The sequence below is a fragment of the Tiliqua scincoides genome, chromosome 8 (genome assembly GCF_035046505.1).
Source record: "Tiliqua scincoides isolate rTilSci1 chromosome 8, rTilSci1.hap2, whole genome shotgun sequence".
NCBI lineage: Eukaryota > Metazoa > Chordata > Lepidosauria > Squamata > Scincidae > Tiliqua > Tiliqua scincoides.
The window spans coordinates 36,026,926-36,051,275 of record NC_089828.1 but is presented as its reverse complement, the minus strand read 5'-3'; the positions used below and the strand labels follow the sequence as shown (position 1 = coordinate 36,051,275).

General features: G+C 41.1%; 1 protein-coding gene across 4 annotated transcripts in view; it reads right to left on the bottom strand.

The window, feature by feature from the left end:
- The window catches only part of DAZAP1 (DAZ associated protein 1), a 54,277-nt gene that overhangs the window by 12,999 nt on the left and 16,928 nt on the right, over positions 1–24,350 (bottom strand). For 2 of the 4 annotated variants that reach the window (XM_066635532.1, XM_066635530.1), the window contains exons 2-8: positions 23,608–23,648; positions 22,396–22,562; positions 20,734–20,799; positions 19,089–19,196; positions 11,217–11,265; positions 5,964–6,046; positions 390–543 (exon numbers count right to left, since the gene is read on the bottom strand). In XM_066635532.1, coding sequence (XP_066491629.1) covers positions 390–543; positions 5,964–6,046; positions 11,217–11,265; positions 19,089–19,196; positions 20,734–20,799; positions 22,396–22,562; positions 23,608–23,648 — 668 coding nt within the window. Of the gene's footprint in view, positions 1–389; positions 544–5,963; positions 6,047–11,216; positions 11,266–19,088; positions 19,197–20,733; positions 20,800–22,395; positions 22,563–23,607; positions 23,649–24,350 lie in introns of those variants that run through there. The other 2 variants (XM_066635531.1, XM_066635533.1) reach the window with 2 other exon arrangements.

Sequence of the window (24,350 nt, the reverse complement as noted above, 5' to 3'; positions counted from 1 at the left end):
GTTATAACCTTTGATAGAATAGAGATATTTCAACTCGGTTTGTTTCATTGAATTCTGCAAGAATTACATCACTAGAACATGATGGTAATATTCAAAAAAACCAAGATGAAAAAATTTTTGGCCAGTAGTGGCATCACCCCTCCCCCCATGCGCATTACCTGGTGAGGCCTGCATCCCGTGCACCCCACTAGCAACACCACTGAGGAAGAGCATGAAATAATTACTGCTTTCATGCCCTGCTTGTGGGATTTTCAGGGGCATCTGGTTGTCCACTGTAGAAAGTAAGATACTGGACTAGACTGACATTTCGTATGATCTAGTAGGGCTCTCTACCTATATTCTTATGTAACCATCAATCAGGACCCTAAAACCAATTTGAAGATGCGTACCTTGAGGTCCGTATCCTTGTTGCCAGGTAGGTGGGGGTTGCCCTGCCCAGCCGTTTGCAGCACTTGGCATAATACGGCTTCCCCACTGGCTGGTGCCTGTTGGCCCTGGAGTCTGGCTTTTGCTATCCCGAGGTTCGGCCCGTTTCACCTCCACCTAGATAAAGAGATAAAATGTTCAGGAGAGAGATGCTGTGAATGAACTTGCCCCCCTCTTCCCTTCACACACACACACCCTTAAATTACATTTAAAATCTATATCTTAGCACCTTATGACTTATGGCTAAGTACTTTAAAACTTATTTTTAAAGGCCACTTAACTTAAATTTTTTAAAAAGTAAGTGTTTCTCAGGTACAATGGATATCATGAGTAATCCATTCCAAGAATCTTAACTTTGTATTTAGGCAGGGCATAATATATATGTGAATTTTTGTTCTATTGTGTTATTTTATCAGTTCATTTTAAAACAGCAGTACCACCTCCTCAATGAATTTTTCATTCCATCTGTAGCTCTGACCTCTTGCTTCATAAGTAAGATAGTTTACAGGCATAGTTGAAAGGAAATGGCAGAAGAAGGTACTAATGTTTTAGCCAGAACTTTTTTTGGGGGGGGGATTTTTTGGGGGCAGGGAGAGCATAGGAAAGGGTTAAAAAGTGGTAGAGTTTATAGCCCAAGTCACCACATCTAAATGGCAATTTCAGCTGCATTCATACCTGAGAAACACACACACATTTGTTTTTCGGTTTCTCTTTTTTTTTTTAAAGAAAATCCTCTTTTAGACTTAAGTTTGGTTTTATTATTTAAAAGTCTAATGGAAGATAGAGACTTACCTTCCCCAGGCTAACGCTTAAAGAACCTCAATTAACTCAAACAATGTCAGAAGGAATGGATGTGATAAGAGAACCTTACATTACATCTAACAAAAAAAGTAAACAAACATGCAGGTAATAAAAAAAATGGACAGTTGAGTCAATAAGAAGCAAAAACCTTCATACTGTGTTAAGTCAGAGGGAAAAGGTTGCTTTGCAAAGAAAGGGGTCACACTGCATTTAAAAGGTTAAAGTGGCCCAGGACTTTAAGACACTAAAACCATACTTGGGCTGCTTAAAATGATTTGCCCAGCCAGTATAATCATTGTTCAAGAATATCCAGTTTTAAAACAAATATGCTGAGCCAAAATCACTCATTCTAGGGTGAAAAATAAACATTCTGAAGTATTAGTGAACCTGAGCAATGCACATAGGAGAAAGGAACAGTAACCTGCCATCTTGATCAAATCCACATTACTGTCCAAGAACACACATAACCATTAGGTTCTTCTTAGTTAACAGTTACATTATACATTTGCCTCCAAAGAGGCCAGGGCGTGGTCTGAAGGCAACAGCACAGGAACTATACTGAAACTAAGCAAGCTTGGGTTTGGTAAGTCTGGATGGAAGACTGCTTGGAAACTCCTCTGAGCTTCCAGGAGAAAAAGGATACAAAATGTTAAATATTAATCAAGTACTCAAAGTAATGATATACGTGGGAGGTTGTACAATTGATGCTGACAAGGGGAGTCCTAATGTCCCCAAATTCACCCTGTCCTCTACTAGGCCTGATAGAGGAGACAATTAGGGGAAATTCTTTTTTTGCAAAGCAATAAAACCCTCATATTCCTTGAGACAACCTGTTTACAATTTAAATTGACAAAGGAAAATGTACCCGGTTTCACTTTCAAATCATAGATAGTAAAAATGCTTTGTTGATATGATTTCATTAATCTGTCAGGTGGTGGCAGTATTTTACCAAGTTTTAAAGCTGCCATTCACAACCACAAGAAGTGATGTGGGGGGAAGGGTGTCAGTGACTTGCACTTGGACTGGTGAACAGGATTTGACCTAAAGATACTTTGGACCAAGGTCTGGAATTTTACACAAGCTGCGTTGAAATGCATTCAACGTCCTCCTGCTTCAGCTCCTGTAAACCAGCACAAACAGCATCACTGCAGTGCCTTTTCTAGACTGCCTAGCAAGTTATTTCCCTTGTTCTGCTGCCATACATACTTTAGGTCAAGAAAAATATGGGGATATTCAACCCTTCTTCAGAGCAAGAGGATATGGAAGACACTGCTATAAAAAACCAGCCACTAATCTAAGGACAAAATGCCTTAGACCTCTAACCTTATTCTTTGTCAGTCCTACACAGAGACTCTCCTGGGTGCTCAGAACTGATGCCAACATGTGACTGAATTTGATTTAGCACCAAATTACTACCAGAACACAGTAGCTCCGAATTCAAGTGTGGATGCAGGTTTTACCCATTATTGTAAATAACACCAACCACTCCCCTGTATGAACTATTTATTGTAAATAACCTTAGTATGCATTTTTTGATTCCAGAGAATCATATGGTTTCTGCTTTCCCTCCCTATTTTAAACAAGCCTCTAATCATTATTATAAAGCTTGAAAATCAGCATAGTTAGGGTCAAACATGTAGTTTAAGACCTCACTTTGCACACTCATCTTTCTCTCACAAGGACCTTTTAAATCCCCATTGATAACTCTGCAGTGGCTTTTTCTAGACAGGCTATCACTAATCATGCCAAGTCCAATGAGACAGCCAGAAGCCTTTTTTAAAGTTTGGCACTAGAATCTCACACTGTCCCTTCAACTTTCCCTTTTCAGAAGCTGGAACAATTTAGAGATTGAGGATGATCTGTAAAACAGGCACTCCTCCTTTGGCCAGCTTCCTTAGGTGAAGCTATGCATAGAGGTAAGCAACTTAATCCAAGCAGGAAGGAACAGTCAATTCATCCATAAAACCCCTGAAACTGCTGACAACACAGTATGAAGATGACAACAACCAAAAGGTCACTTAACTGTATTGTGTTAAAATACATAATATATAAATATATATAAAAGAATATTGTGAATTCGTATCAAAGTCTCACAGTAAGTGACCCATTTTTTTTGTTTAAACCATTCCTTCATGATGCTCTGCTAATTCTTTTGTTAAAATTTCACATTCGAGTGAGCATTGTGCACACCTGGCCACCCCTCCCCCCTCCCCCCTGCTGAATATGAATAAAGAACACACATCTGAAGGAGTGGTATTGGGGAAACTGAGCCTTGGGCAACGTAGAGATTTCACTGGCGGTTTGGAAATCAGCTTTTACCCCAGCTACTCAACACTGACTTTTGTTCATTCAATGATCTCCTGATTGGGGAGGAGGGGATGTGCTCCTAGGGAGTGAAGCCTTACAAGAATACCTGATTTTGTCTGTTTGTTTGAATGTAGCCAAACAGGTATCTTGCATCTGATAGATCAGAATTTTTTTAACCTAAATGGTCTAAAAATTGTCAAATACTATTTAACCATTTTCAGCTTTGAAGGATGAGGGAACCTTTTTTGTAGTCACTGATCTGGTAAAGGGGCCCTTGTACTACACAAAGAATCTGGAAGGCATCTTCTAGAATGGTATACTCTTTAACCACACAGATCAAGTCTTTTGGGCCTAACTCTTGCCCTGGTTTTACAGTGTATCACATTTTCTCTTTTCTCAAATTTCTCCTCAAAATCCCTTCACTTTTTCCATGAAGATCTTGAATTCACCCTTAGTCATCTATAACTTACTATAACTAAGCATCACTGGAACAATCACATATTCTTCCCATTAGCTGCTGCCTCTATTTCCCTCTGTTATCCTGGGATTAAGACCAGCCCAAGACCTCAATACCTGAGGCAGCAAGCCAAATGCTGCGCCCTACTTACCCAATAATATGCCAGCCTCTACCACTCTCCAATGTTCTATCTTAGCACTCTTCTCCCCTCCAAATTTCTTTTTCCTCTCTGCTCCCTTCTTCCTTTTCCAATTCAGGAAATCGAAGGAACAGTAGTAGTAGTGAAAGCAAGTAGGTGGACATAGATGGGTGTCTACCCCCACTATTCTGCTTCCTGAGACATGCACTTCAGTTGGCCTCATGGATGGGACAGCCAACACTAGGAGATATAAAACATAATAGCCAAGGACCTGTCCTCTTGTACTCTGTAAGGTACCAGGGACACTGATGGTCCTATAAAAACAGCTACAACAGGCTCAACTTATTCCTGTTGCTATGTACTGCAGGGGAAGATGGATAATAGTATTGATCTAGAAAGCCTGTCTGTGGCAACTGAGCCTCACCTGTAGGAACCCACACATGTAATGAATACTTGAATAACCCATTCAATATTTTGATGGGGCACTGCTCCAAAATTCCATCTTATGACAAGGTTAAATTAGCCTCCAAGAGGAACAGGGCCTTTTCTGCAGCAGCCCTGGCATCCCAGAACTTTCTACTGAGAGAAATCCATATAACAGGAGTGGCCAAACCACGGCTTAGGAGCCACATACAGCTCTTTGACATAATGTGCAGCTCTCAGAAACATGTTACGGAGTTCCTTTTGGCACCACAATTAATATAGAAGGTAAATAAGAAGTTTTCAAGCTTTATAATTTACCAGGTATAAACTGAGAGTCCACTGGATTAAAACACAAGATTAATGTCCATGGTGAGTAAATATGTTTAAGAAATTAAATGCTTTTTAAATACTGCATCTCTCAAACATCTGAAGTTTATCATTTATGGCTCTAATGTTAAGCAGGTTTGGTCTCCCCTGCCATATAACCTTTTACCTGCTTGCATTTCAAAAGCAGATGTTTTCATTATTAAATGGCCAATATCAATTTTGAAGTATTATTTTTGTATTTTTGTTTTAGTTTTCTGGAAACCACTGACAAAGTTTCACATTAACAGGTGGTATACAAATACAGTATTTAATAGAAATTTTAAAAAAGGAAGTCCTATTAAATGCTGAATATTAAATACCCCTGAGTTATTAGAAACAAACCGAGACATAAAGTCTCCTTAATGGCAAGGTTTCAAGGGAGTTGCTTTCCTTCCATGGAAAGGGTGAAAAAGGAAATATCTATTCCAGTAAAAGGAGACTTCCAGAACACACGCACACAGCAGATAAGAAATGCAAATCTGAATATCAATACAATGGCAGCCTGGTTCTCTTTGTGTGGTTTATTTAAGTTCTTCTCCCGAACAAGTAGACACTCAGATAAAAGTGTGCTCATTTGCTAAGCACACTTAAGATACAACCCACTGAAATTAATGAGACTTGTTAGTCTTTTCTTGTCTTCATTTATTTCAAAGGTATCTAGCCAGGATTAACTTTAAAGACCACTGCCATTATCTTATCCTTTTCTCCCCCCCCACCAAGTGTAGAGATTCATTCGATAATATTTTAAAGCAAATAATTTCCCATTAAGCAGCCATGTTTGTGTTTTTATTTTTTTTCTATGTTTTGGATGTATATGCATTTAATTGTATGCTCCAACTATAATCCTTTATTACTTTTAGAAAACAAAATTGTTTTCAATTAAGTTCATGTTAAACAAAAAACCAAGAGGCACAGGTTTCTGAATCTGGTTTCACTCTCCAACTCTCCTATTACTACCCTACTGACTCCTATTCGCCAGCCAAATTGCCAGTTGCCTCAAGCCTCAGCTTGGTCTTAAGGTAAAATAAAACTACAACTACACACTTTTTTGCCCATGATGTCGTGAAAATGCATGTTGACAGCCTGGTCCACTGATTGTTCGTCCTCGAAAGTAATAAATCCAAAACCTAGCCAACGACGAAGAGTGAATCAAGGTAGCAGGGTGTTGTGACACAAAACAGGATGATGAACAGTATTAGGGACAGACCAAGGGTTCAAGCAAGGGTTTCAGGGGATGGACATGGCATGTGCACACACCCAATAATCAGATCTTGGGAGAATGGGGTAAGTTAGCTGCATGTTACTTTCATTGGTATAAATCTGTCTGGCCGAGAACATACGATGGACCAACATTCCAGTTATGTCTTTCTTTTGCCTAGGTCATTTGTGCTCAAACCGGCCGACCAATTCAGTCCTGGGTATAGCAGTACAACAACTGCCACACACCTGAAAACTATAAACAGTAAAGTCAATTCAGATTTTTTTTTTAAAGTTTGCAGTTTGGTAAACTTAGAGGCACATAGGCACACAAATGAAAAGAAATGGTGGTGGGTAAAATAAATTTTGGGTGGTGTTTTTGTTTTCTGTTTCTGAAACCCCAGATCTCCCCCTTGGTTTCATTTTGCTTTGCAGCTAGTGCTGACAGCAGCCATTTATTGCTCTAAAGCGTTCAACAGAAAAAAAGATACAGTCTTTGTAACAGTTAGTGTCTCTCAAAGCTTATCCAACAGGGTTGGGTAAGCCCATGGAGCCTTATCATAAAGAAGAATTGTACTTAAAAAAAGACACAAAGATACAGGCCAAAATAGACTGCAGAAGGTCAAAATTCTGCTGTCACCAACAAGAGCAAGGAACTAATTAAATAAAAATAAATAGATGGGGTGTGTAATTTAAAAGCAACTCCTGCATACAGGAGGTAGACAACATAGATTGTCAGTATTATAATGGCCTCTAAAGAATGAAATGTGTTTTTTCATCTAAACACATCTAAAGGGAGAAGGAACTCTTAGCAGCATAAAAGCTCTATATGGACCATAACCTGAAGGAACTCACACGTTCCTTACCTATGCACTGAGTTCTCTATGGGGGCTCTCCGCCCAGCACCACCTGCTTTTAGAGTAGGAAGCAAAACAGGGAGAGGACCTTCTTGCCAATGGCACTCGGTCTGTGAAATACCATCCCCAGGGAAGCTTGTGTGGTGTCAACACTAACTTACTTTTAGGTACTAGGCAAATATCTTTTAGTGAAAGTTTTTCTTAGCTGCTTAAGTCTTCTGTTATTTTATATTTTAACTGTTTTTGTTTGCTTCTCTACACTTGGGAAAAAGGAAAGCAGTCAAAAGATTTCCTAAATAAAAACATTTAAAAAAAAGTGAAATGAAGAGCATAACTGCGTCTGACAGATGCTAGTAGACTTAACATTTAAAAATGGTAGGGGGTTGTCAAGGGAAGGTTTATTAATCAGCCATATAGAAAGGGTTCCTTTTTCTTGATTTACTCAAGTTTAGAGAAAAGGAAAAATAATGAGGGGAAAGTGGAAAAAAGCATTAAAAAAATAGAAGACACAGACTGACAATGATGTAAGTCTTGGAAAACTTGGAAAAGGATTTTCCAGATGATGTGGGGTCATAACAAGTGCTGTCATAGAAATGGGGTGGGAGATGTCTTTGTACTCATTTCACAGATAGGACAAGAAATAAACAAAACATGGGAAATTGAAGGTCCAAGTAGATTTCAGGAGGATGAGGACTGAAGCAGACGAGAACAAGATGGTGGAATTCTATCTTCAAGTAGAAGGAGAAAAGGTGGAGGCATCATAGGAATCTAAATATCTTGAAGTAGGGAAAAATTGATTTAAAGGTTTAGAATACCTGCCTCACACGATAAAGCTCTGGAAGTGTTAAGAAGCACTATGCATGGTTTCTGGAAGTAAACTTGGTATGGTAGGCATTAACTGTGCAAACAGATTTTTTCACTTGAAGCCAAGAGGACTCTGACCTACTGGAAAACTGGAGTAAAATGCAAGCAAGAAGCTTAAATACAGGAAGCCCTAAGGACAGGCTGCAGATTAAGAAACTAAAGCAAACAGAAAAGCTTTTCATTCAGAAAAATATAAACTGCACTGACATGTATAGGTATATATTGTCATACTGGGTCCTCAAGTTAGATATTCAAGCCACAGATGTGTTCCTGCTTCCTATTAGTCTAGCAGCCTGCATGTTAGGCTCTTCAGTGCTGCAAGTGCTTCTACATAACACGGAGGTTTGGGGGGGCGCTATACGTACAGTTGTCCCCATATCCACATCTGCAGGGGGCTCCGGAAACCCCTGTAGACACAGGGTCCTGCCTGTATCAGTTTTCATATTCTAAAAAGGAGCACCTAACCTTCTCCGAATTGCATTTAATATGCAGCAGAGTCCACATACCAATAAAGGCTGCAAAACTTTATATACCCCTTCAAGCTCTTGTGGGATATGTTTCTGTTTGTCAGGGGAAGGGAGATCTCCAGGTGCACAAAGATATGCTTAAGTGACAGTATGAATGCAGCAGACTCAATGCTGGATTTTGCTGCAAGAGACCCAAGTTCAAAGCACAGCTCAGCACACAAAGTTCATGGGGGGAATGCCTTTGGAGAGTTGCTACTAGCCAAACCAACTTTAGGATATTTCTTGTTCTCATTCCTTCTTCAGCATAATCTCCAAAAATGCTGGCTTTGACCTCACCCATGGATCGCAGTAACTCATCTACATGGTGGCAGGAGAAAGATTGTCTCTAAGGGAGGAAATGGGAGGTGCCTTGTAATTTGGCCCCCTAGCCAGAGCTTTCTTTCAAAGCCACCACCTGCTAATGGACAAGGAGGGAGAGCACTCTACTGTCATCCTCCTGTGAACAAGATAGGTAGGGAGAACAGCAGGAGCTGGGCAACTCAAGTTTAAATCATAGCTCAGTCTTGAACTCACTGGGCAGTTGTGAGAATACCATGGTGTCTCAAAGTTTACTTATGAGATAAAACACTGACCAAGATACTGTGTTAAGTTTCTGAATGCTACCTGCTGCAGATTAACACAAAGAAGAAATTGAGTAAGAAGATATTTAAAGCAAAAGAAAAAACTGTGCAAAGTCTTGAGGGCTATTTAAGTTCTGGAGCAGAAAAAAGAGATGCCAAGAATGCAACCAAAGCCCATGAGAAGGGAAACAAAAGTAGTTACCTTAGCATTTTCTGAAGGACTGTGGAAGTTGGGCTGGCATGAGGGCTACAGAAATGATGCACTTGAGAATGAAAAGCAAATAGTAGCCAGACTGGCTAATGCTAAAAAGAGGCGCTTCCCTCCTCACTGCAAGGGTTAAATTTACATGACACTTATGGTAAAGTTTATAGTTAAATAACAATCCAATGCTTTCTCCTCACAATCGAACTGGGCATTACAAACAAGTACTTAAAGTACAAGTAACAGAAGCAAAGCACTTGACCAACAGTCCTATTACCTGACAAGTGGCTTGGGGTGCAGTTGCTGAACCATGCCTAGCTGGTTGAATGCTGCAGGCCTTGAGTCAAGTTGGGCCTTCTGTTCTATCATTGTAGCATGGGAAGTGCTGCTATAGCACCAGCCACACTGAGCAACAAGTTCTGCTCATACCCGTTTCGACATGGTGCCTGCAGGCAGAGTGTCACTTTGATTGCCATTCCTCAGATAAAAAAAGTTTTCTGGGTCAGAACAGATTGCAATTTTCACTTGCAACTCATGCAACCATAGCAGCTATTCTAGGAGGCAGCTTTGAAGTAGTGAAAGAAATGCAGATGGATCTTGCAAGAGGGTTCCAAGAAGGAGAGAAAAACCATGTGAACTTCCTGCTTCATTATGAGAAACAAGTCAAAAGGCTAGACCTTCAGTGTGATTTGGTCCAAATAGGATTTGGTGCTCTTTGCAAATCAGAGGGTGTTGGGGTAATGGACACCTGTTGCCTCCACTAGTTAGTTTTTGTTAAACACCACACAAACACACTAAAATATACAAAAAGATACTGCTCTTTGCTGTGTCAGTGAATTTTTCTGCTGAAAACAGTGCAAAGCTCTTGCAAAACAAATCAAGGTATCAAAATAAAAATGACCACCTCCACCCTACCCCATATTGAAACTTTGTTTACACTTCAGTAAAGGACAAAGCCTGATCCCTCCTCGATTTGCGGAAATGGCCTGTACCTCTGTGATTAAATTATCACCTAGAGAAGAAGAAATCTAAAGAGATATTAATCACAAACAGTTCACAGAGAGAATAAAAAGGGAAGGGGAGAGAAAGAAACTTAACGTTTACTGTACTTTTACTATGAAACACTTAAATATGCCACTAAGGATGTATGTCTAAATTAAAAATAAAAACTAAGACTTAACAGCTTAATAAATATGAAGTGAAGAATTTACATATTGCTTTAAAATAATGGAGTCAAGAAGGAGTGGAAAAAGTCCAGATGGCAAACTGTTTTCCAGCATGTTTGACATGCTACAGAGTGGTTGGGTGCAACTCACACTGATGAAGTTGTATTTTAATTTTTAAATTTTAAATACTGCCTCTAAGACCAAAATGAAAGGTGACTGGTGCAATGGAAAGTGGGACAACATGACTACTGCTTCCAGTTGGGGCTGAAGATGAGAAGACATGCTTACCCAAACCATCAAGGAAAGCAACTTCCCCCTTTTGACATAAAAAGCAGCATCTCAAGGTTACCCTGACCCACTGACTGCCTGGGTCCTTATCCAAAGGAATGTTTAAGTAGTGGTTTATGAACACAAAGTTTTACAGGACCACAAATTTCAACTGCAGCCAATTAATAGCAACAGCAGCAAAAACAAGACAAAGCACAACACAGACTAAAATCTGTTTGTGTCTTGTTGCTGTAATAATTCTAACTCTGAAAACAGGAAGTTGCTGGATATGTCCCCCCACCTTCTAAAACTGAAGGTATATTAAAATGCATAAGCAAGTCAGCTACTCTTGCTAACTCCTCTTCCTTTCCCTGTCTGAAACAAGCAGTTCAACTTAGGTGTCATGTTTTTGTTAAAGACAACACCTTTGTTGGGGGGTGGGAAGGAGAGATGGGCATGCAGCATCCAACTTCAAAGAGCATGAACACACTGAATGAAATTGCATGAAAAAATGATGTGAACTAATTTACTGAGGCAATGTAGAAAAAGAAATTACGTATACAAATTTTGGTGGGATTTTTTTATGTTGTGAAAGTTTGCCATCTGACATAGGGAGAGGATAAAGAAATTTCAAAGACAAACTAGATTCTCCTTTACCTCGAGGCCTCTGTTTCTCTGCATCATAGATCATTACCACTTCAGTGACCTGGAAAAGAGAAGACGAAATTCTACTAACACTCCTACCAGGTAAGAACTAGCAAATGGCAGTAGCGCATGGCAACAACAAATATGATACGTGGCTTTCAACATGCATCTTCCAGAGAATAATGTGAATAAGCACTCCTTGGAAAAACTCCATTGCTCAACACGAGTTCTGACATGGAAAGTCATGCTTCCCTTAAGGCACCACACAAAAGATACAATGAATTTTTTTTTTAAAAAGATTAAAAATGGATAATCAAGAGTGCAAAGACTGAAAGGACAAAACATCAAAGAGAAATATTTCAGAAACATGGCCCTATGGGTACACAATCAACTACATTCCTTTAAAGATTCATTGAAAGAGGACTTAATAAATTGCGCTGAGCAAATACGGTACCATTTTCAAAAACATTTCAGAAAAATGTTCAGAAAAGGAATTTTTACAGACTTTTTCTGTATTTTATTAGGAACCAGGAGAATTAGATAACTTGATGTGTTTTTTAAGAGTGAACTTGTCAGTCATTGTTACAAAAAAGCAAAAATCCTCAAGATGACTACGGACTCATTCATATAGAAAATTGTCCAGCACCGAATATCCCTTACTCATGAACTGAAAACCAGTGACAACTGGGGATATCTAATAGCTCAAGTGAGAAAGAGATCCAAAAGATATATATACTCACATAAAAATCGATCACGCTGATAAGTCGAGGGCAAATTTTGAGCCAAAAATCATTAAATTTGATATGAACCATTGTTAAGTTCATTGTTAAGGCAGGAGGTCTGGTCTAGAGGGTAGAGCCTCCATTTGCCTGAAGATTAACATCCACAAGGTCGCCAGTTCGAGGCCACCGGCACCCTGCGACCTTGAAGCAGCTGGCAAGCTGCAGCTGAGCTGTTCCATCTGCTCGGAGCATGGGAGGATGGAGGCCAGAATGTTAAACCAGATCGGAGTGTGACACCTTGAATGTGGTGGTTCTTGAAAGAGAGAACCTTCTTTCAATTTGTAAAAATCCCTGCGTGGATTTAATAAGCCTGCCTGTGTAAACCGCCTTGAATAAAGTCTTGAATAAAGACCAAGAAAGGCGGTATATAAATACTGTATATTATATATTATATTATTATTATTAAGTTGAGTGTAAAACTTAAGGTTTTATGAAAATCTTTGAATTAGATAATTTTATCTGATTTTACTAGAGGCCAGATCCTGGAGAAGCTGGCAGTCATTAACGCATGTCAATTGACTTATCTGTAATTGTTACTTAAAAATTCTACAAATTTGTAAGAGTAGTAAAAAAACTGAAATCATAAAGGTACCAAATGAAAATGTACCTTTTTAATTTTAGGGCCCAATCTTATCCAACTTTTCAGTGTCAATGCAAAAGCAATGCAGCCCCAAGATAAAGGTACAAACATTCCCTTATCTGGAGAGGAGGCCTCTGTGGCTCCCCTCTCCTCACTGAAAGATGCAGCGCAAGCCCCATTGGCATGGCTACATCACTGCTGGAAAACTGGATAAGACTGGGCCCTTGGTCTTCATTTAACACACAAACACTATAACCAATTGGCACAACACACATAATGGTAGGGTGACCCTAGTTGTGTGTTTTAAACTTTGGTCAAGTAAAGCCTGCGAGCCAGATTCAATAAACTTTCTGTTTGAGAACTGCCATGAAAGAAGATTTTCTTTACAGAACGCATTTTGCAGTGTTCTTATCCTATTTTATATGGAGCAGGACATGATGAAAGTAGGAACAAGGCCTATCAGTACCTCACACCTAAGGCAGTATTTGATTATGGCTATTCACAATGCAGCACAGAACCATGAGATCCCCATGAACTGAAGTGTATGGTAGAAGTTAAACAACCTTTTTAGAATCAAAGCATCAATTTACAATCTAGCATGCATGAAAAGATTCAATTTTGGAGGGAGGAACCAAACAAGGATGCCCACTCTTCTTGTTTTTGTGAGAATACTAACAAAACGTGAGAAAATCCTCACTCCCCTGAACACATTGCAAAAATACACCATTGACAGTGGTGCACAAACTCACCTACAGTAGAAAATGGGTTTTAACTTGTTAAGAAGTCAAACAAACTTTTAAGGGTTGATTTTTAGGCTTAAATTTTTTGACTTATATATGAGTATATCTGATACAACAGCAGGATTATCACAGGTGGATGAGCAAACAGATAACCTCGGCAATTTCCCAAAATAGCAAGTAACAGGTTACCACCTTGAATTCTCTGCATGGGCTTCTGATTCAGAGTTCACAACAGGTATCCCCAATTATGTCACTAAACTTTGGTGACCAAAGAGGAGGATGCTATTTAGTTCCATTGTCCTGCATGATGAACAGCAAAAGATCTAAATCTTCAGATGGGCCAAACTGGGGTGGAAGAGGCCTGAACCCAACTAAAAAGAGAAAGAGCAGGAAAGCAGGATTATTTCTCCCCTGAAAGCATGCAGCTTAGCTGGTTCTTTGCTGTGGTTTGAGCTAGGAAGCTTTAGCCTACATTTGGTCCTGTAAGACAGATAGGAAATTAAAGGAGATGCCATCAAATTTCAAAAAGTGTCCACCAGCTGTAAGACTATGCCAGAGTGGCCCCATTCTATACTCAAAAGCAGCTTCCTAGGTCTCAAACTGTGCTGCAGTAAAAGGGTTTTTATTGCTTATACCCCAAGAGGTGGTTTCTTTTGCTTATGCAGACTGAGGCCATGCAGCAGCAGCAGAGAGTGATCCAGGAAAGATCACTGGAAAGGAATGCATTTTTTGGTAGCACCATTCAAATGCCTTTTAGACAGCAAGTGTCCCAAAAGTCACAATTACCCTTTGGCGCTCAAAATACACTCCAGGGGGCAACTATGTATGAAAAGCAAGATGCCCAATTTACCCAGGACAGTGGTTCTTGAACTTTTCTGGCCCTGATCCTTGTGGCCATTGGCTCCCCATTACAACACCTCACCTCAGTTACCCCCAAAATGGGGATGAAGGTGTTATAATTATATGCTAGAAACAAAAAAAAACAGCTGCCGGAACTCTGAGGCTGCAATCCTAACCACACTTACCTGAGATTAAGCTCCACTGAACAAAATAGGACTTACTTCTGAGTAGACCTGGTTAGGATTGTGCCCTGAGTTTGTTAGCAGCACACCTGGAGGGTTTTAGAAAGGGACAGGGGAATGATGAATTTGCTGGGGGAGGGGAAGACTTTGTTTTGTGTGTATCTGCTAATTGCAAACTGAGAGCCAGAGACTGTTTGGCTGCAATCCTAACCTCACTTTCCTTGGAGTAAGTCCCATTGAACACAATAGGACTTACTTCTGAGTAGACCTAGCTAGGATTGTGCCTTTTGTCTTACAATAGCAGCCAACATGGGAAGTACCCTCTCCCCCCCCCCCCCCAGGCAGGAAGAAAAAGGGGGATGGCTGAAAAGGAATGGCTATTTTTATTTTTGAACCAATTTTTGGAGACAAAGCCATCAAGAGTGGTTTTTTTTTTCTTTTTTGAAGGGGGAGGAAAAAGAGAAAGGTGAGGATCCTTGGTTAAGCTGACACAGACCCCCAAGCCTATGTTGGTCTACTCAGAAGTAAGTCCCATTTGAGCCAATGGGGCTTACTCCCAGGAAAGTGTGAAAAGGATTGCAGCCACACAGAGCAAGATTACAACTCACCCCAAAGTAGATGGGGCATGCTCATACATACACACCCCAGCAGATGCTGATGCCACCCCTATTCCCCCCATGCAAGACAGAGGAATGCAGGCTGTGGCATTTGGACACCCCCTCCCCACTAAGAGGGGGCTGGACTCCCTCCTTCCCAAGCGGAGGAAAGCACTGCGCTGCCTGTACTTACTCTGCCCTCTCAGTTTGAAGCCTGCCAGGAGCGCGCCCTGTGCTGATGAGATGCAGCATCTCCGCCTCTGCCTAGCCAGCCTTCTCTCCCACCTCCCCCCACCATGTTCCATAGCTCGCCCCACCTCACAATGCCCCACCCACCTGATTCACAGCTGCAGAAAAGCAGCAAGTCAGCAGGCAGCGTGCAGCTGAGCAGAGCAGAGCAGTGCTCTGCAGACGCCCCTGGAGGCTAGCCACGCCTCCCTAGGGAGCGGGACGCACAGATTGAATACCTAAAACCCAGGACAATGTCTAGTGCTAATTTGAAAAGACAACTCGTTTTGCAGAGATTGAGTTACCAAGCACAAGAGGAAATCTTTACAACTTGGATTAATTCCCTTAGGAGAAACCCAATTATGCCTTGCACACTGCCCCTCCCCCCCAACAGCAGAATTGGGTATCTGGTTCACCTGGGAAGAAAGTAGTCAATCAATTGTTGTTGGATGTATTTGAAGTTTATTTCTGGCTTTTGAGATGCCAGTCTCTTTTTTATAGTCCATCTCAAACTGATTTGAGTTCATTTAACAAATGTAGCACACTCAACTTCACCCCATATTAAAGGAAAGCAAGTATGTGAGTGACCCACTGACCACTTCAATTTGCAGACTAGGGTGGAGGTAGGAGTCTTACAGTGCAATCCTATCTTGCGCTGGAACAGGCAGGCCAGGAGGCCTGTGCTGTATCCAGTGCAAGATATGTGCCCAAAGTGGCTCAGTCAGAGGCAAGGGGAAGCTCTTCCCCTTACCCCCAGGTAAGCCACTGCAGCTCCAATAGGTCTCCTCGAACTTGCACCACCACCCTTCACCTGCTCTCCACCTGCCCCAGAATGCCGCCCTCCTGCCTCCTCCTCGCCCACCCCAGACTCAGCCAACGCAACCTACCTGGGGCAAGTCAGCGCAGAGACTGCATTCAGCATCTATGCTCCAGCGCCTGTGCACTGGCACGGCTTGCTCCTAAGGAAGTGTAAATGTGCTTTACGGCATGTTTGTGACCCTCCTTGGCTGGCACAAGGGGCTTGTGCCAGCCCAAGGGTTCTTTAGGATTGTACCCTTAACTGCATTATGGGAAGCCTTCAGAGATGCCTAATCCCATAGCCACGATGGGTCGTAGGAAGTCATACCACCTTGCAAAGTATATAGACCTGCTGAGAATCAGGCAAGCTTGCAAGGTTGAACCAGCCCTTTCTGCCCATGTCAGTTGCCAATACTCAAGTTACAACCTGTCAATGTGTTAGTCAGCCACTTGCTGGATTATGTCAAGCAAAGTTTCTGCTGGCTTGCTCAAACCAGTTCCAAAATTTACCTGCAATGCTGACCAGCAAAAGCTTAGGTGTAGGAGTGGTTCCAGAATATCAACATTTGATTTTAGATGGTGGGGTGTGCGTGTGTGTGGTCCATGCCTCAATGAACTTTAAGGATTTATTATTAGTTTTTAAAAGGTTATTAGTCCTGATGGTGAACAGGTAGGCGGTATGGACTAGTTCTGATGATGAACAGGGTGGCACCACATCAAGCGCAATGGTTCTTTGTTCCTGAAACGTTGCTATAGGACACCTGGCCAGTGCTTCCAACAATCAAAAAAGCTCAAAACCACACAACTTCTTGATATTATCCTATTCTTACCACTGGATTCCATTGCCCACCTTGGACCAGTTTCTGCTCCATTCTCTGTAGCTGCTGTAAGAACTCCCCAAATTCTTTGAAAAAAAAATATGATTTCAGCAGTATGACAAACTGTGCAAAATAAGTAGAAAAAAAATACTGCTTGAGACCCAGGATGCTGCCTTGATTCAGGAGTTGGATTTAAACCTGAAAGAACCAGGATCAAATCCCCATTCAGCCATGCAGCTTTCTGGGTGCTTTTGGGCTAGTCACCATCTCTCAGCCTCCCCTACTTCACAGGATTGTTGTGAGGACAAAAGAAAAAAAAGGAACCTGAGATCCTTGAGAAAAGGGTGGTATAAAAGTGTGCAAAAAATAAATATACATGCATAATAAAATAAGTGATATTCTAAATTACATAAAAATTGGTGATATTCTAAATTACATACGTAAAGGAAAAAGATTTGTAACACAAACCTTCCTAGCAGCGTGCCTATTCTGAGCCACAGTTTCTGACACTGCTACATTAACAATTCCCCCAAGTCTTAATATAGTTGGACCCTGGTATCCTCGGGTCTGGAATCTGTGGATTTGACTCACCACGGATACCGGCAAACACTGGGGTACAATTTAAATGGCTTTAAAAACAAAAAAGCAAACTAAAATTGAGGTTCCTACCCTTTTTGCAGCAAAACTGTGCCATTTCCAAGCTTCTAGAGCTATTTTTAGAACTGAAAGATAAACTTCTGGGTCATGCAGAGTTCCTTTCTCCTCCTAGCCTCACCCCAGAATTCATTGAAGCTATGACAGGAAATTTCCTTGTTTTATATCTGCCCGTTTTCTATGTGACCTTGTTTTCAAATGTCAGCTAGAACAAGTCAAGGTTTACTGGGTTTGGATGTCATAGAACATCCTGGCTTGTTGTTAAGACACAACTGGCAGCAAAAATTCCCTCCCTCCCATATGCAGGAAAGGGAAAATGGAGTGCGCAACCTGAGAGGGATAAATCATGGTTCTGTGCAACATGTGAACAAGATCTTTTTGGCAATCAACTATCATGGCCATTTGAATGCAACTGCTTCAAAGCCCCATAGTGGTTACAACACAGAGGTTTCAAACCTCTTCAGAAGAAGAAATATGGAGAAGACTGTGTTTCAGAGAGAGTGTATGTGCACGTGTGTATTCCCACACAAAGTAAACACTCGTGGCTTTATGTTAAACCTATGCTAAGCCGCTGCTGTTATAATTAAATTGGCTTTGTTGGATTGACAGAATCCTATTCCTAAAGCTTGCTAGTATCATTAATACTTAAAGACACATGGTCTCACTTCCTCCCAATTGCACTAATTGTCTGGCATACAGAAACAAGAGTAAGGGCTATTCATAGACTGGGAATCTTTAAATTATTTTATTGGTACTCCAGTCAGAAAGGTCTTACAAATAAATTTAGGCAAGACATCCATATAATGAGCTGCATACTGCTTACCTGCTTGGGAAGAGCAGACAAGGGAAAATGTGGACCAGACTCATTCATGAATTTAGCAGGTAAACCAATGGCAGCAATACCAAAAGATGGAAATAGTTGAAGTAAAATGTACCTTGACTTTGAGGTGGATCAGACAGTGCAAAAGCCCTGGTGTAACATTCGAATCAGTGCCACTTGGCAAGCCATGCTTGCAAATGACCAAAGCAAGATCTGAAATTACAGTTTGTGCACAGTGTGGTTCAATGCTACATTTGACCTGACAAACCATAGATGAGGACACTGGTTCACCTTTTGAAGCTGGCACTTGAGATAGCACCCAGGGATTCTCAAGGAAAGCAGGAGAAAGAGAAGCCAAACCAACCAAGGTTTGCCTATACATAACACACAAATCATAATTTGGGGTCCAAGAATAATTGCCTGCAAGATCTGCTTACAGGCTTCCCAGAAGCCTCTGGATAAGCTACTGTGGGAAACAAGTGCTATAGTAGATAGGCCCAATTTCCTCTAATCCAGCAGGGCTGCTCTGGTATCTTAACAGTACCCTCTCATTAATAAAAGGCAAAATGTAGCCAGTTATGACTCACAACACACTTAGGGCACAATCCTAACCAACTTTCCAGCACTAGGTATAGCTATGACAGTGAGGCATGTGCTACATCCTGCAGTTGGGGGGCAGTCATGGAGGCCTCCTCAAAGTAGGGCAATGTTTGTTCCCTTACCCTGGAGATGCATTGCCCTTATCTCAGTGCTGGAAAGTTGGGTTAGGATAGCAACCTTAATATCATTGTAACATGTCTAAACCAAACCGAGTGTAAAAATACCACCTGCCGTATGGCAACTCACCACTCCAAATTTCTTGAAGTATTCCCTGAGCTCTGTCTCACCACAGTTATGAGGGATCCCACCAACAAAAATTTTATTGGATTTGCTATCACTCCTGGATCCTTTCTGCTAGATTAGAATAAAAAAGAAGAGAAAATTCTATTAAAGCAAATTGTCTTGCAAAAGAGCATGGTTTTAGTAAGAGCTGACACCCACTATCAGCTGAGTTTGTGCTCAGACTGCAGAGCTCCTTGCTTATTATTCAGATAATATGAAAGAGTGAGATCCACATCTTTAAGACTTCAATATTCTTAAGTGATTATCTTCAATCTGCAGACTAATGCCCCCCCCCCCCCAAGGTCCTTAGCCTGGTCTACCTTTTTCCACACAAACCTCTTGGTCCTCTTAGGACACTGGGGGGGCATACCCACCATTTTGTTTAGTAAGATTTGCTAGAGCAAGGCAGTCCAACTTTGGGCACCCAGCCACATTCAGCGCTGCCGAGATTATTCAGCAGGCTCAAGGTGGGTGTGGCAGGGCTTTTCGGTCTCACTGCTGTGCCATTCCAGCTTCTCTTTTGGAGAAGAAGCTAGAACGGTGTGGCAGGGAACCAAAAACCAAAAGCATGCCCTATCTCACTCCAGGTGACCAGTGTGAAGACACTCCATACTGCCTTCACACTTGACTGTTCAAATTGGGCAGGACATGCTGGAGAAGCCGGGGGGACGACGACGACACTGCATGCCACCTGAGGGCTGCCAGAACAGGACTTATGGTCTGCACGCAGCTCACAGGCCATGTGTTGGACCACTCCATGCTAAAGCATCAAGCAAGCTCTTCTGCATGGTGGCAACTATGTATGGAACAGTCTCCTGGGTTGTCTACTAGGCTACTTCACTCCCAGCCTTTCAGTGTTTAGCTAAGGTATTTTATTCACCAAGGCTGACCAATTCCTCTCCCAGTCTACTGCTATGTTTCTCATCTTACACCAATTGTATTTTAGGGTTTGCACTGATGTTCCAATTGTAATTTTTATACCTGTTTTTTATACACTGCCTCAGGTAATTCTTTTTGAGGACAAAGAAAGAAATGTTTTTAAATGATAGCTAGAGGTATTTGTTTCCATTAAGATAGGATTACAGTCTAAGTCTTACTGAACACAATGGGCTTACTTCTGAGTAAAATAAATAACACTCTTGCAAACACCTTGACAGATAGAGCCAATACTGTTGGCCAACAGCTTAGCTTAGGTGCTTCCAAATTGGAGATTCTGCACTCCTTCCTCTCCTGTTTCACAAGACAGCATGTGACATGCCCAGCTGCGACCAAGAGATACATAAATATCAAAGCTACAGGCATCCCTCACACAGTCTCAGATCACGGAGCACAATGGACTCTGCTGAGAGTGCCAATAATACTGCTGCCACAATTGGTTGGAAACCCTATGGAGTATAAAGTGGAGCGGCTTTCAGCAAGTAGCGACATCTGGCAAGCCAGCCTCAGTCCCAAGAGCTCCATTTGTTTCCTGCCAACATGCTCAGATTTCACCTGCTGCTTCCAGCAGGTTAACGAAATTCGTCAGAATTTGGACAAGACAACGCAAGAAAAAAAAAATCAACATCCTGGGGAAGAAGAGAACAAAACAATGCCCAAATAGCTCTCTTACCCATCCCTCCTTTGGTCGCGTTCTCTCTGGTTGCATTCCTCGAGGGGTACAGGGCTTTGGATCAATCTGTCAAACAAGGGTGAGTGCGAAACTAAAAGCATTGCAAGTTACAGCTCAGAGAAAGCTGATAAAATGAAGAGTCAGCTTTATCAAGTAATGACATTCAACAAGCAAGCTACAGAGTACCAGCAGTTGTCTTTCCTGCTGTCCCCCATAATTTCCTGAACAGTCGATATCATGCATGAAGAAACTCACAGGGTGACTGACTGAACTTGTATAACAGTGCTCTTGCCCTACTGAGGCAAAAGTGCTTGAAGCTCACTACAGACACAATTTTACAGCAAAAGGAACCAAATACAAGGCCCATCTGTCAATCCTAAGGCCAAACAACTCATTATTCTTATCTTATCTTAGTTATATGAATTTGTTTAAAAGAAGTATATAGATATTCTTAATAATAATAATCTTACCTCAAGTCTATAAATGGCTATTGTCTACGGGCAAGTAAGAATGACTTGCAAGTACCAGGCAGGTAAGAGGACTGGCTCTCTCTCTTTTGTAAGAAGCTAATGTGCCTTAAAATAGTGTTTTTCAACAGGCAGGCTAATAAAAACTGTGGCAAACTAATAGGTTTGGTAATCTATTTCAGATTTTGAATCAGAAACTGGTAATCTATTGGTAAGGCCACCATATTTACAACATTATTAAGCTACATCTTATCTTGTATTGGCATGGTGGAGGCAGCAACCTACCAGTTGTCAAGCACACTTCTCAGACAAGACAATAGTGGATCAAATGCCTGTCATTATATACTTACCCTGACATATGCTACATAAGGGATTCTTTTGGAACTGTAGCAATTCAAATAATAAGGGGGCACACACACTCATTTTGTAATCATAGTGGAAATTGCTCTTCACCATCCATTCATTTCCAGTTATGACTTTAATTTGGTGCTCAAAAAACAGAAGGATCAGTACATTAGATATTAAATAAATATGTATATACTGGCTTTATGCAAGAGTTGGGCTCAGTTATCAGACAGGATAACAATAATATGAAATATATGAATCTTTGAGATTATATTAAATGGTCCACCGGTTCTCAAACACTTTGGGCACTTACCTATGCCAGCACCAACCTCTAGGTGGTGCGGGGAGCCCCATGGACCACTTTGCAGGGCTCCCCGCACCTCACAAAAGTTAAAAACAGCAATCACAACCTATTTCCAGTTTTGCTTTTTTCACTTTCCTGAGGCAAGGGGAGTCCTCAAGGGGTCCGCTGGGATCCCCACATACCTCCCGGAGGATGGTACTGGCATAGGTAATTGCCAAGTCCCCCTTCCATCCCCGGCAGTGGCACAATCACGGTGATTGCATCACAACCATCCTCCTGCCCCTTAAGGGGGCAGCAACAGGCCTTCCCTGGCTGGTAGCTCGCGACCCACCAATTTGAGAACCGCTGCAATAGTCTATTCAAGATAAGATTCCGAGAGCACCTTAAGAGATGAACTCTTAAGCTTTTAGCTTCAAAAACAATCACCTCTGAAAGAAGCAATAACTAACTTTTTTCAGTCAGTCAAGCTGATGGTGCCTTGGCTGTTTTAAGAAATAACTCCACAAGTAGCCACATTTCTGCCCCCCAAACTTAGGGCACACTTACATTTCGGCCATCTAATGTATGAGGTCTGCTGGCTAGGACCGTCCCCACACAGTTGGGATCTTTGAACTTGACAAATCCAAACCCTCTTGATTGATTTGTTGTCTTATCTTTCATTATTACACAGTCGACAACCTCCCCATATTGGGAAAAGTAGCTACGGAGCGTTTCTGTTAAAAGGAAAAAAAGAACACACGTACATACACACATACATGCTTTGGATCAGGATATTGACAGAAATGAATTAAATGTACCCTATTATGCACTATTCTCAAGGCATGTTGTACATTTCAAGAAGGATGTTCTTAGGGATGAAACAAGGCATGCTTTCTTCAAGGAAATCAAAACAATGCACAAACTATAAATTAAAAAGGGGTTTCCAGGCATTCAATGCTTAGAGAAGCAATTAAGCTCTACTGAGAGCAGATTGGTAAACCCAGAGATGGCTATACAGTGAAGGCAACAGGGCTAGTGGACATAGGCCACATTTATACATGGGGGGGGGGGTGTGAGTGTTCCCACTGTAGCAAGGTTTGAGAACTCCTATTTTAACACAAGTAACCACCTTACTCTGCACTATATTTTTGTATACACATGTGATAGTATCTCAGAGAAGCAACAGTTCTTAGGGAGCTCTTAGCAGCTGGGTAAGGGGAAATTGATTTTTCTTGCTGCACTGGCCCTAGCAAAAACCTTAAATGGAACACAGCCCTCTCCAACTCATATTACGATCAAGAACTGCAGTCCACATTACAAGTACACAGAGACTGTCACTGGAAAGCAGAAATGGGCAAGGGTCTGAATTGAGATTTTTACCATCATTCATTAACTTCTGGATAATGATCACAAATACATTAAATAAAATATTTTGAATAAAGTTAAATCTCCATTTACTAGCTTATAGAAAGGGTACTGGTGTTACTTTATCTTCTTATAGCAGCTAAAATTGTGTTTAAGACACTGGAAACCAACAACCCCTACAAAAATGGAATACTTGAGGAAAATTTGGGATACGGTTCAATTGGTAAAATTCATTATCAGATTATAGAAATCCAATTAGATTATAAAAATCCAATTGTGAATTCCAGTAAGTATACAATTCACTGTGAGTGGTAATCAACAAAATATTTGAACAACTGTTTGCTTTTGAAATAAACACAAATTAAATACTTTTTTGCTGTTCTGAAAGCCACGATCAATTCAGAAAGGGATTACCTTGTGTAGTGCTCCAGTCTAGGCCACCGACAAACAACTTTCTGCAATTCAAAGAACACATTGGTTAATAATCTGCTCTATGAAAGCACGAGCCATTTTAAAAGCCCACACACAGCCTTTTCAGACACGCTCTTCTAGCAAAACGTGTGATGCTCCAATATGATTTCTGTTAGTCTGTATGCCTGATCGGCTCAAAGCTGATAATTCAGAATTTCTTCCACATATATAATGAAGCAGCTACCAAGCATGTTGAAACAGTATTTAAAACCTACATACACCACCTAGCTATTCTAGGCCATAAGCGCTATTAAAAACACAAACAGGTTATCAACAATTTTATTGGGTTTCCCATGGTTTCCCAATATTTGTTGTTATTCCATAATCACTCCATCATTTCAAAAGGCATGATTTACTATTGAAGAATGTACAAATCACTTTTTTTGGCAATGGGTCAGTTCTTATTCATCTCAACAATCTTTTGAGGATGGTCATAGGCAGAGATTGCAATTCAGTAATACAGCACATGATCTGTAAGTGACAGGTTCTAGATTTATTTCCTCACATCTTCACTCAGAAAGATCTCAATCAGCAGGGCCAGAAAAACCTCTATTTCAATGCTTGGAGAGGTACAAACCCTCAATGCAGATCATACAAGGCTAGACAGATCACTGGTTTGACAAGGTATAAAGGTAGCTTCATACGTTAATTACTTTTCCCATTTTACAAAAGAAGCAAGTTGCCAA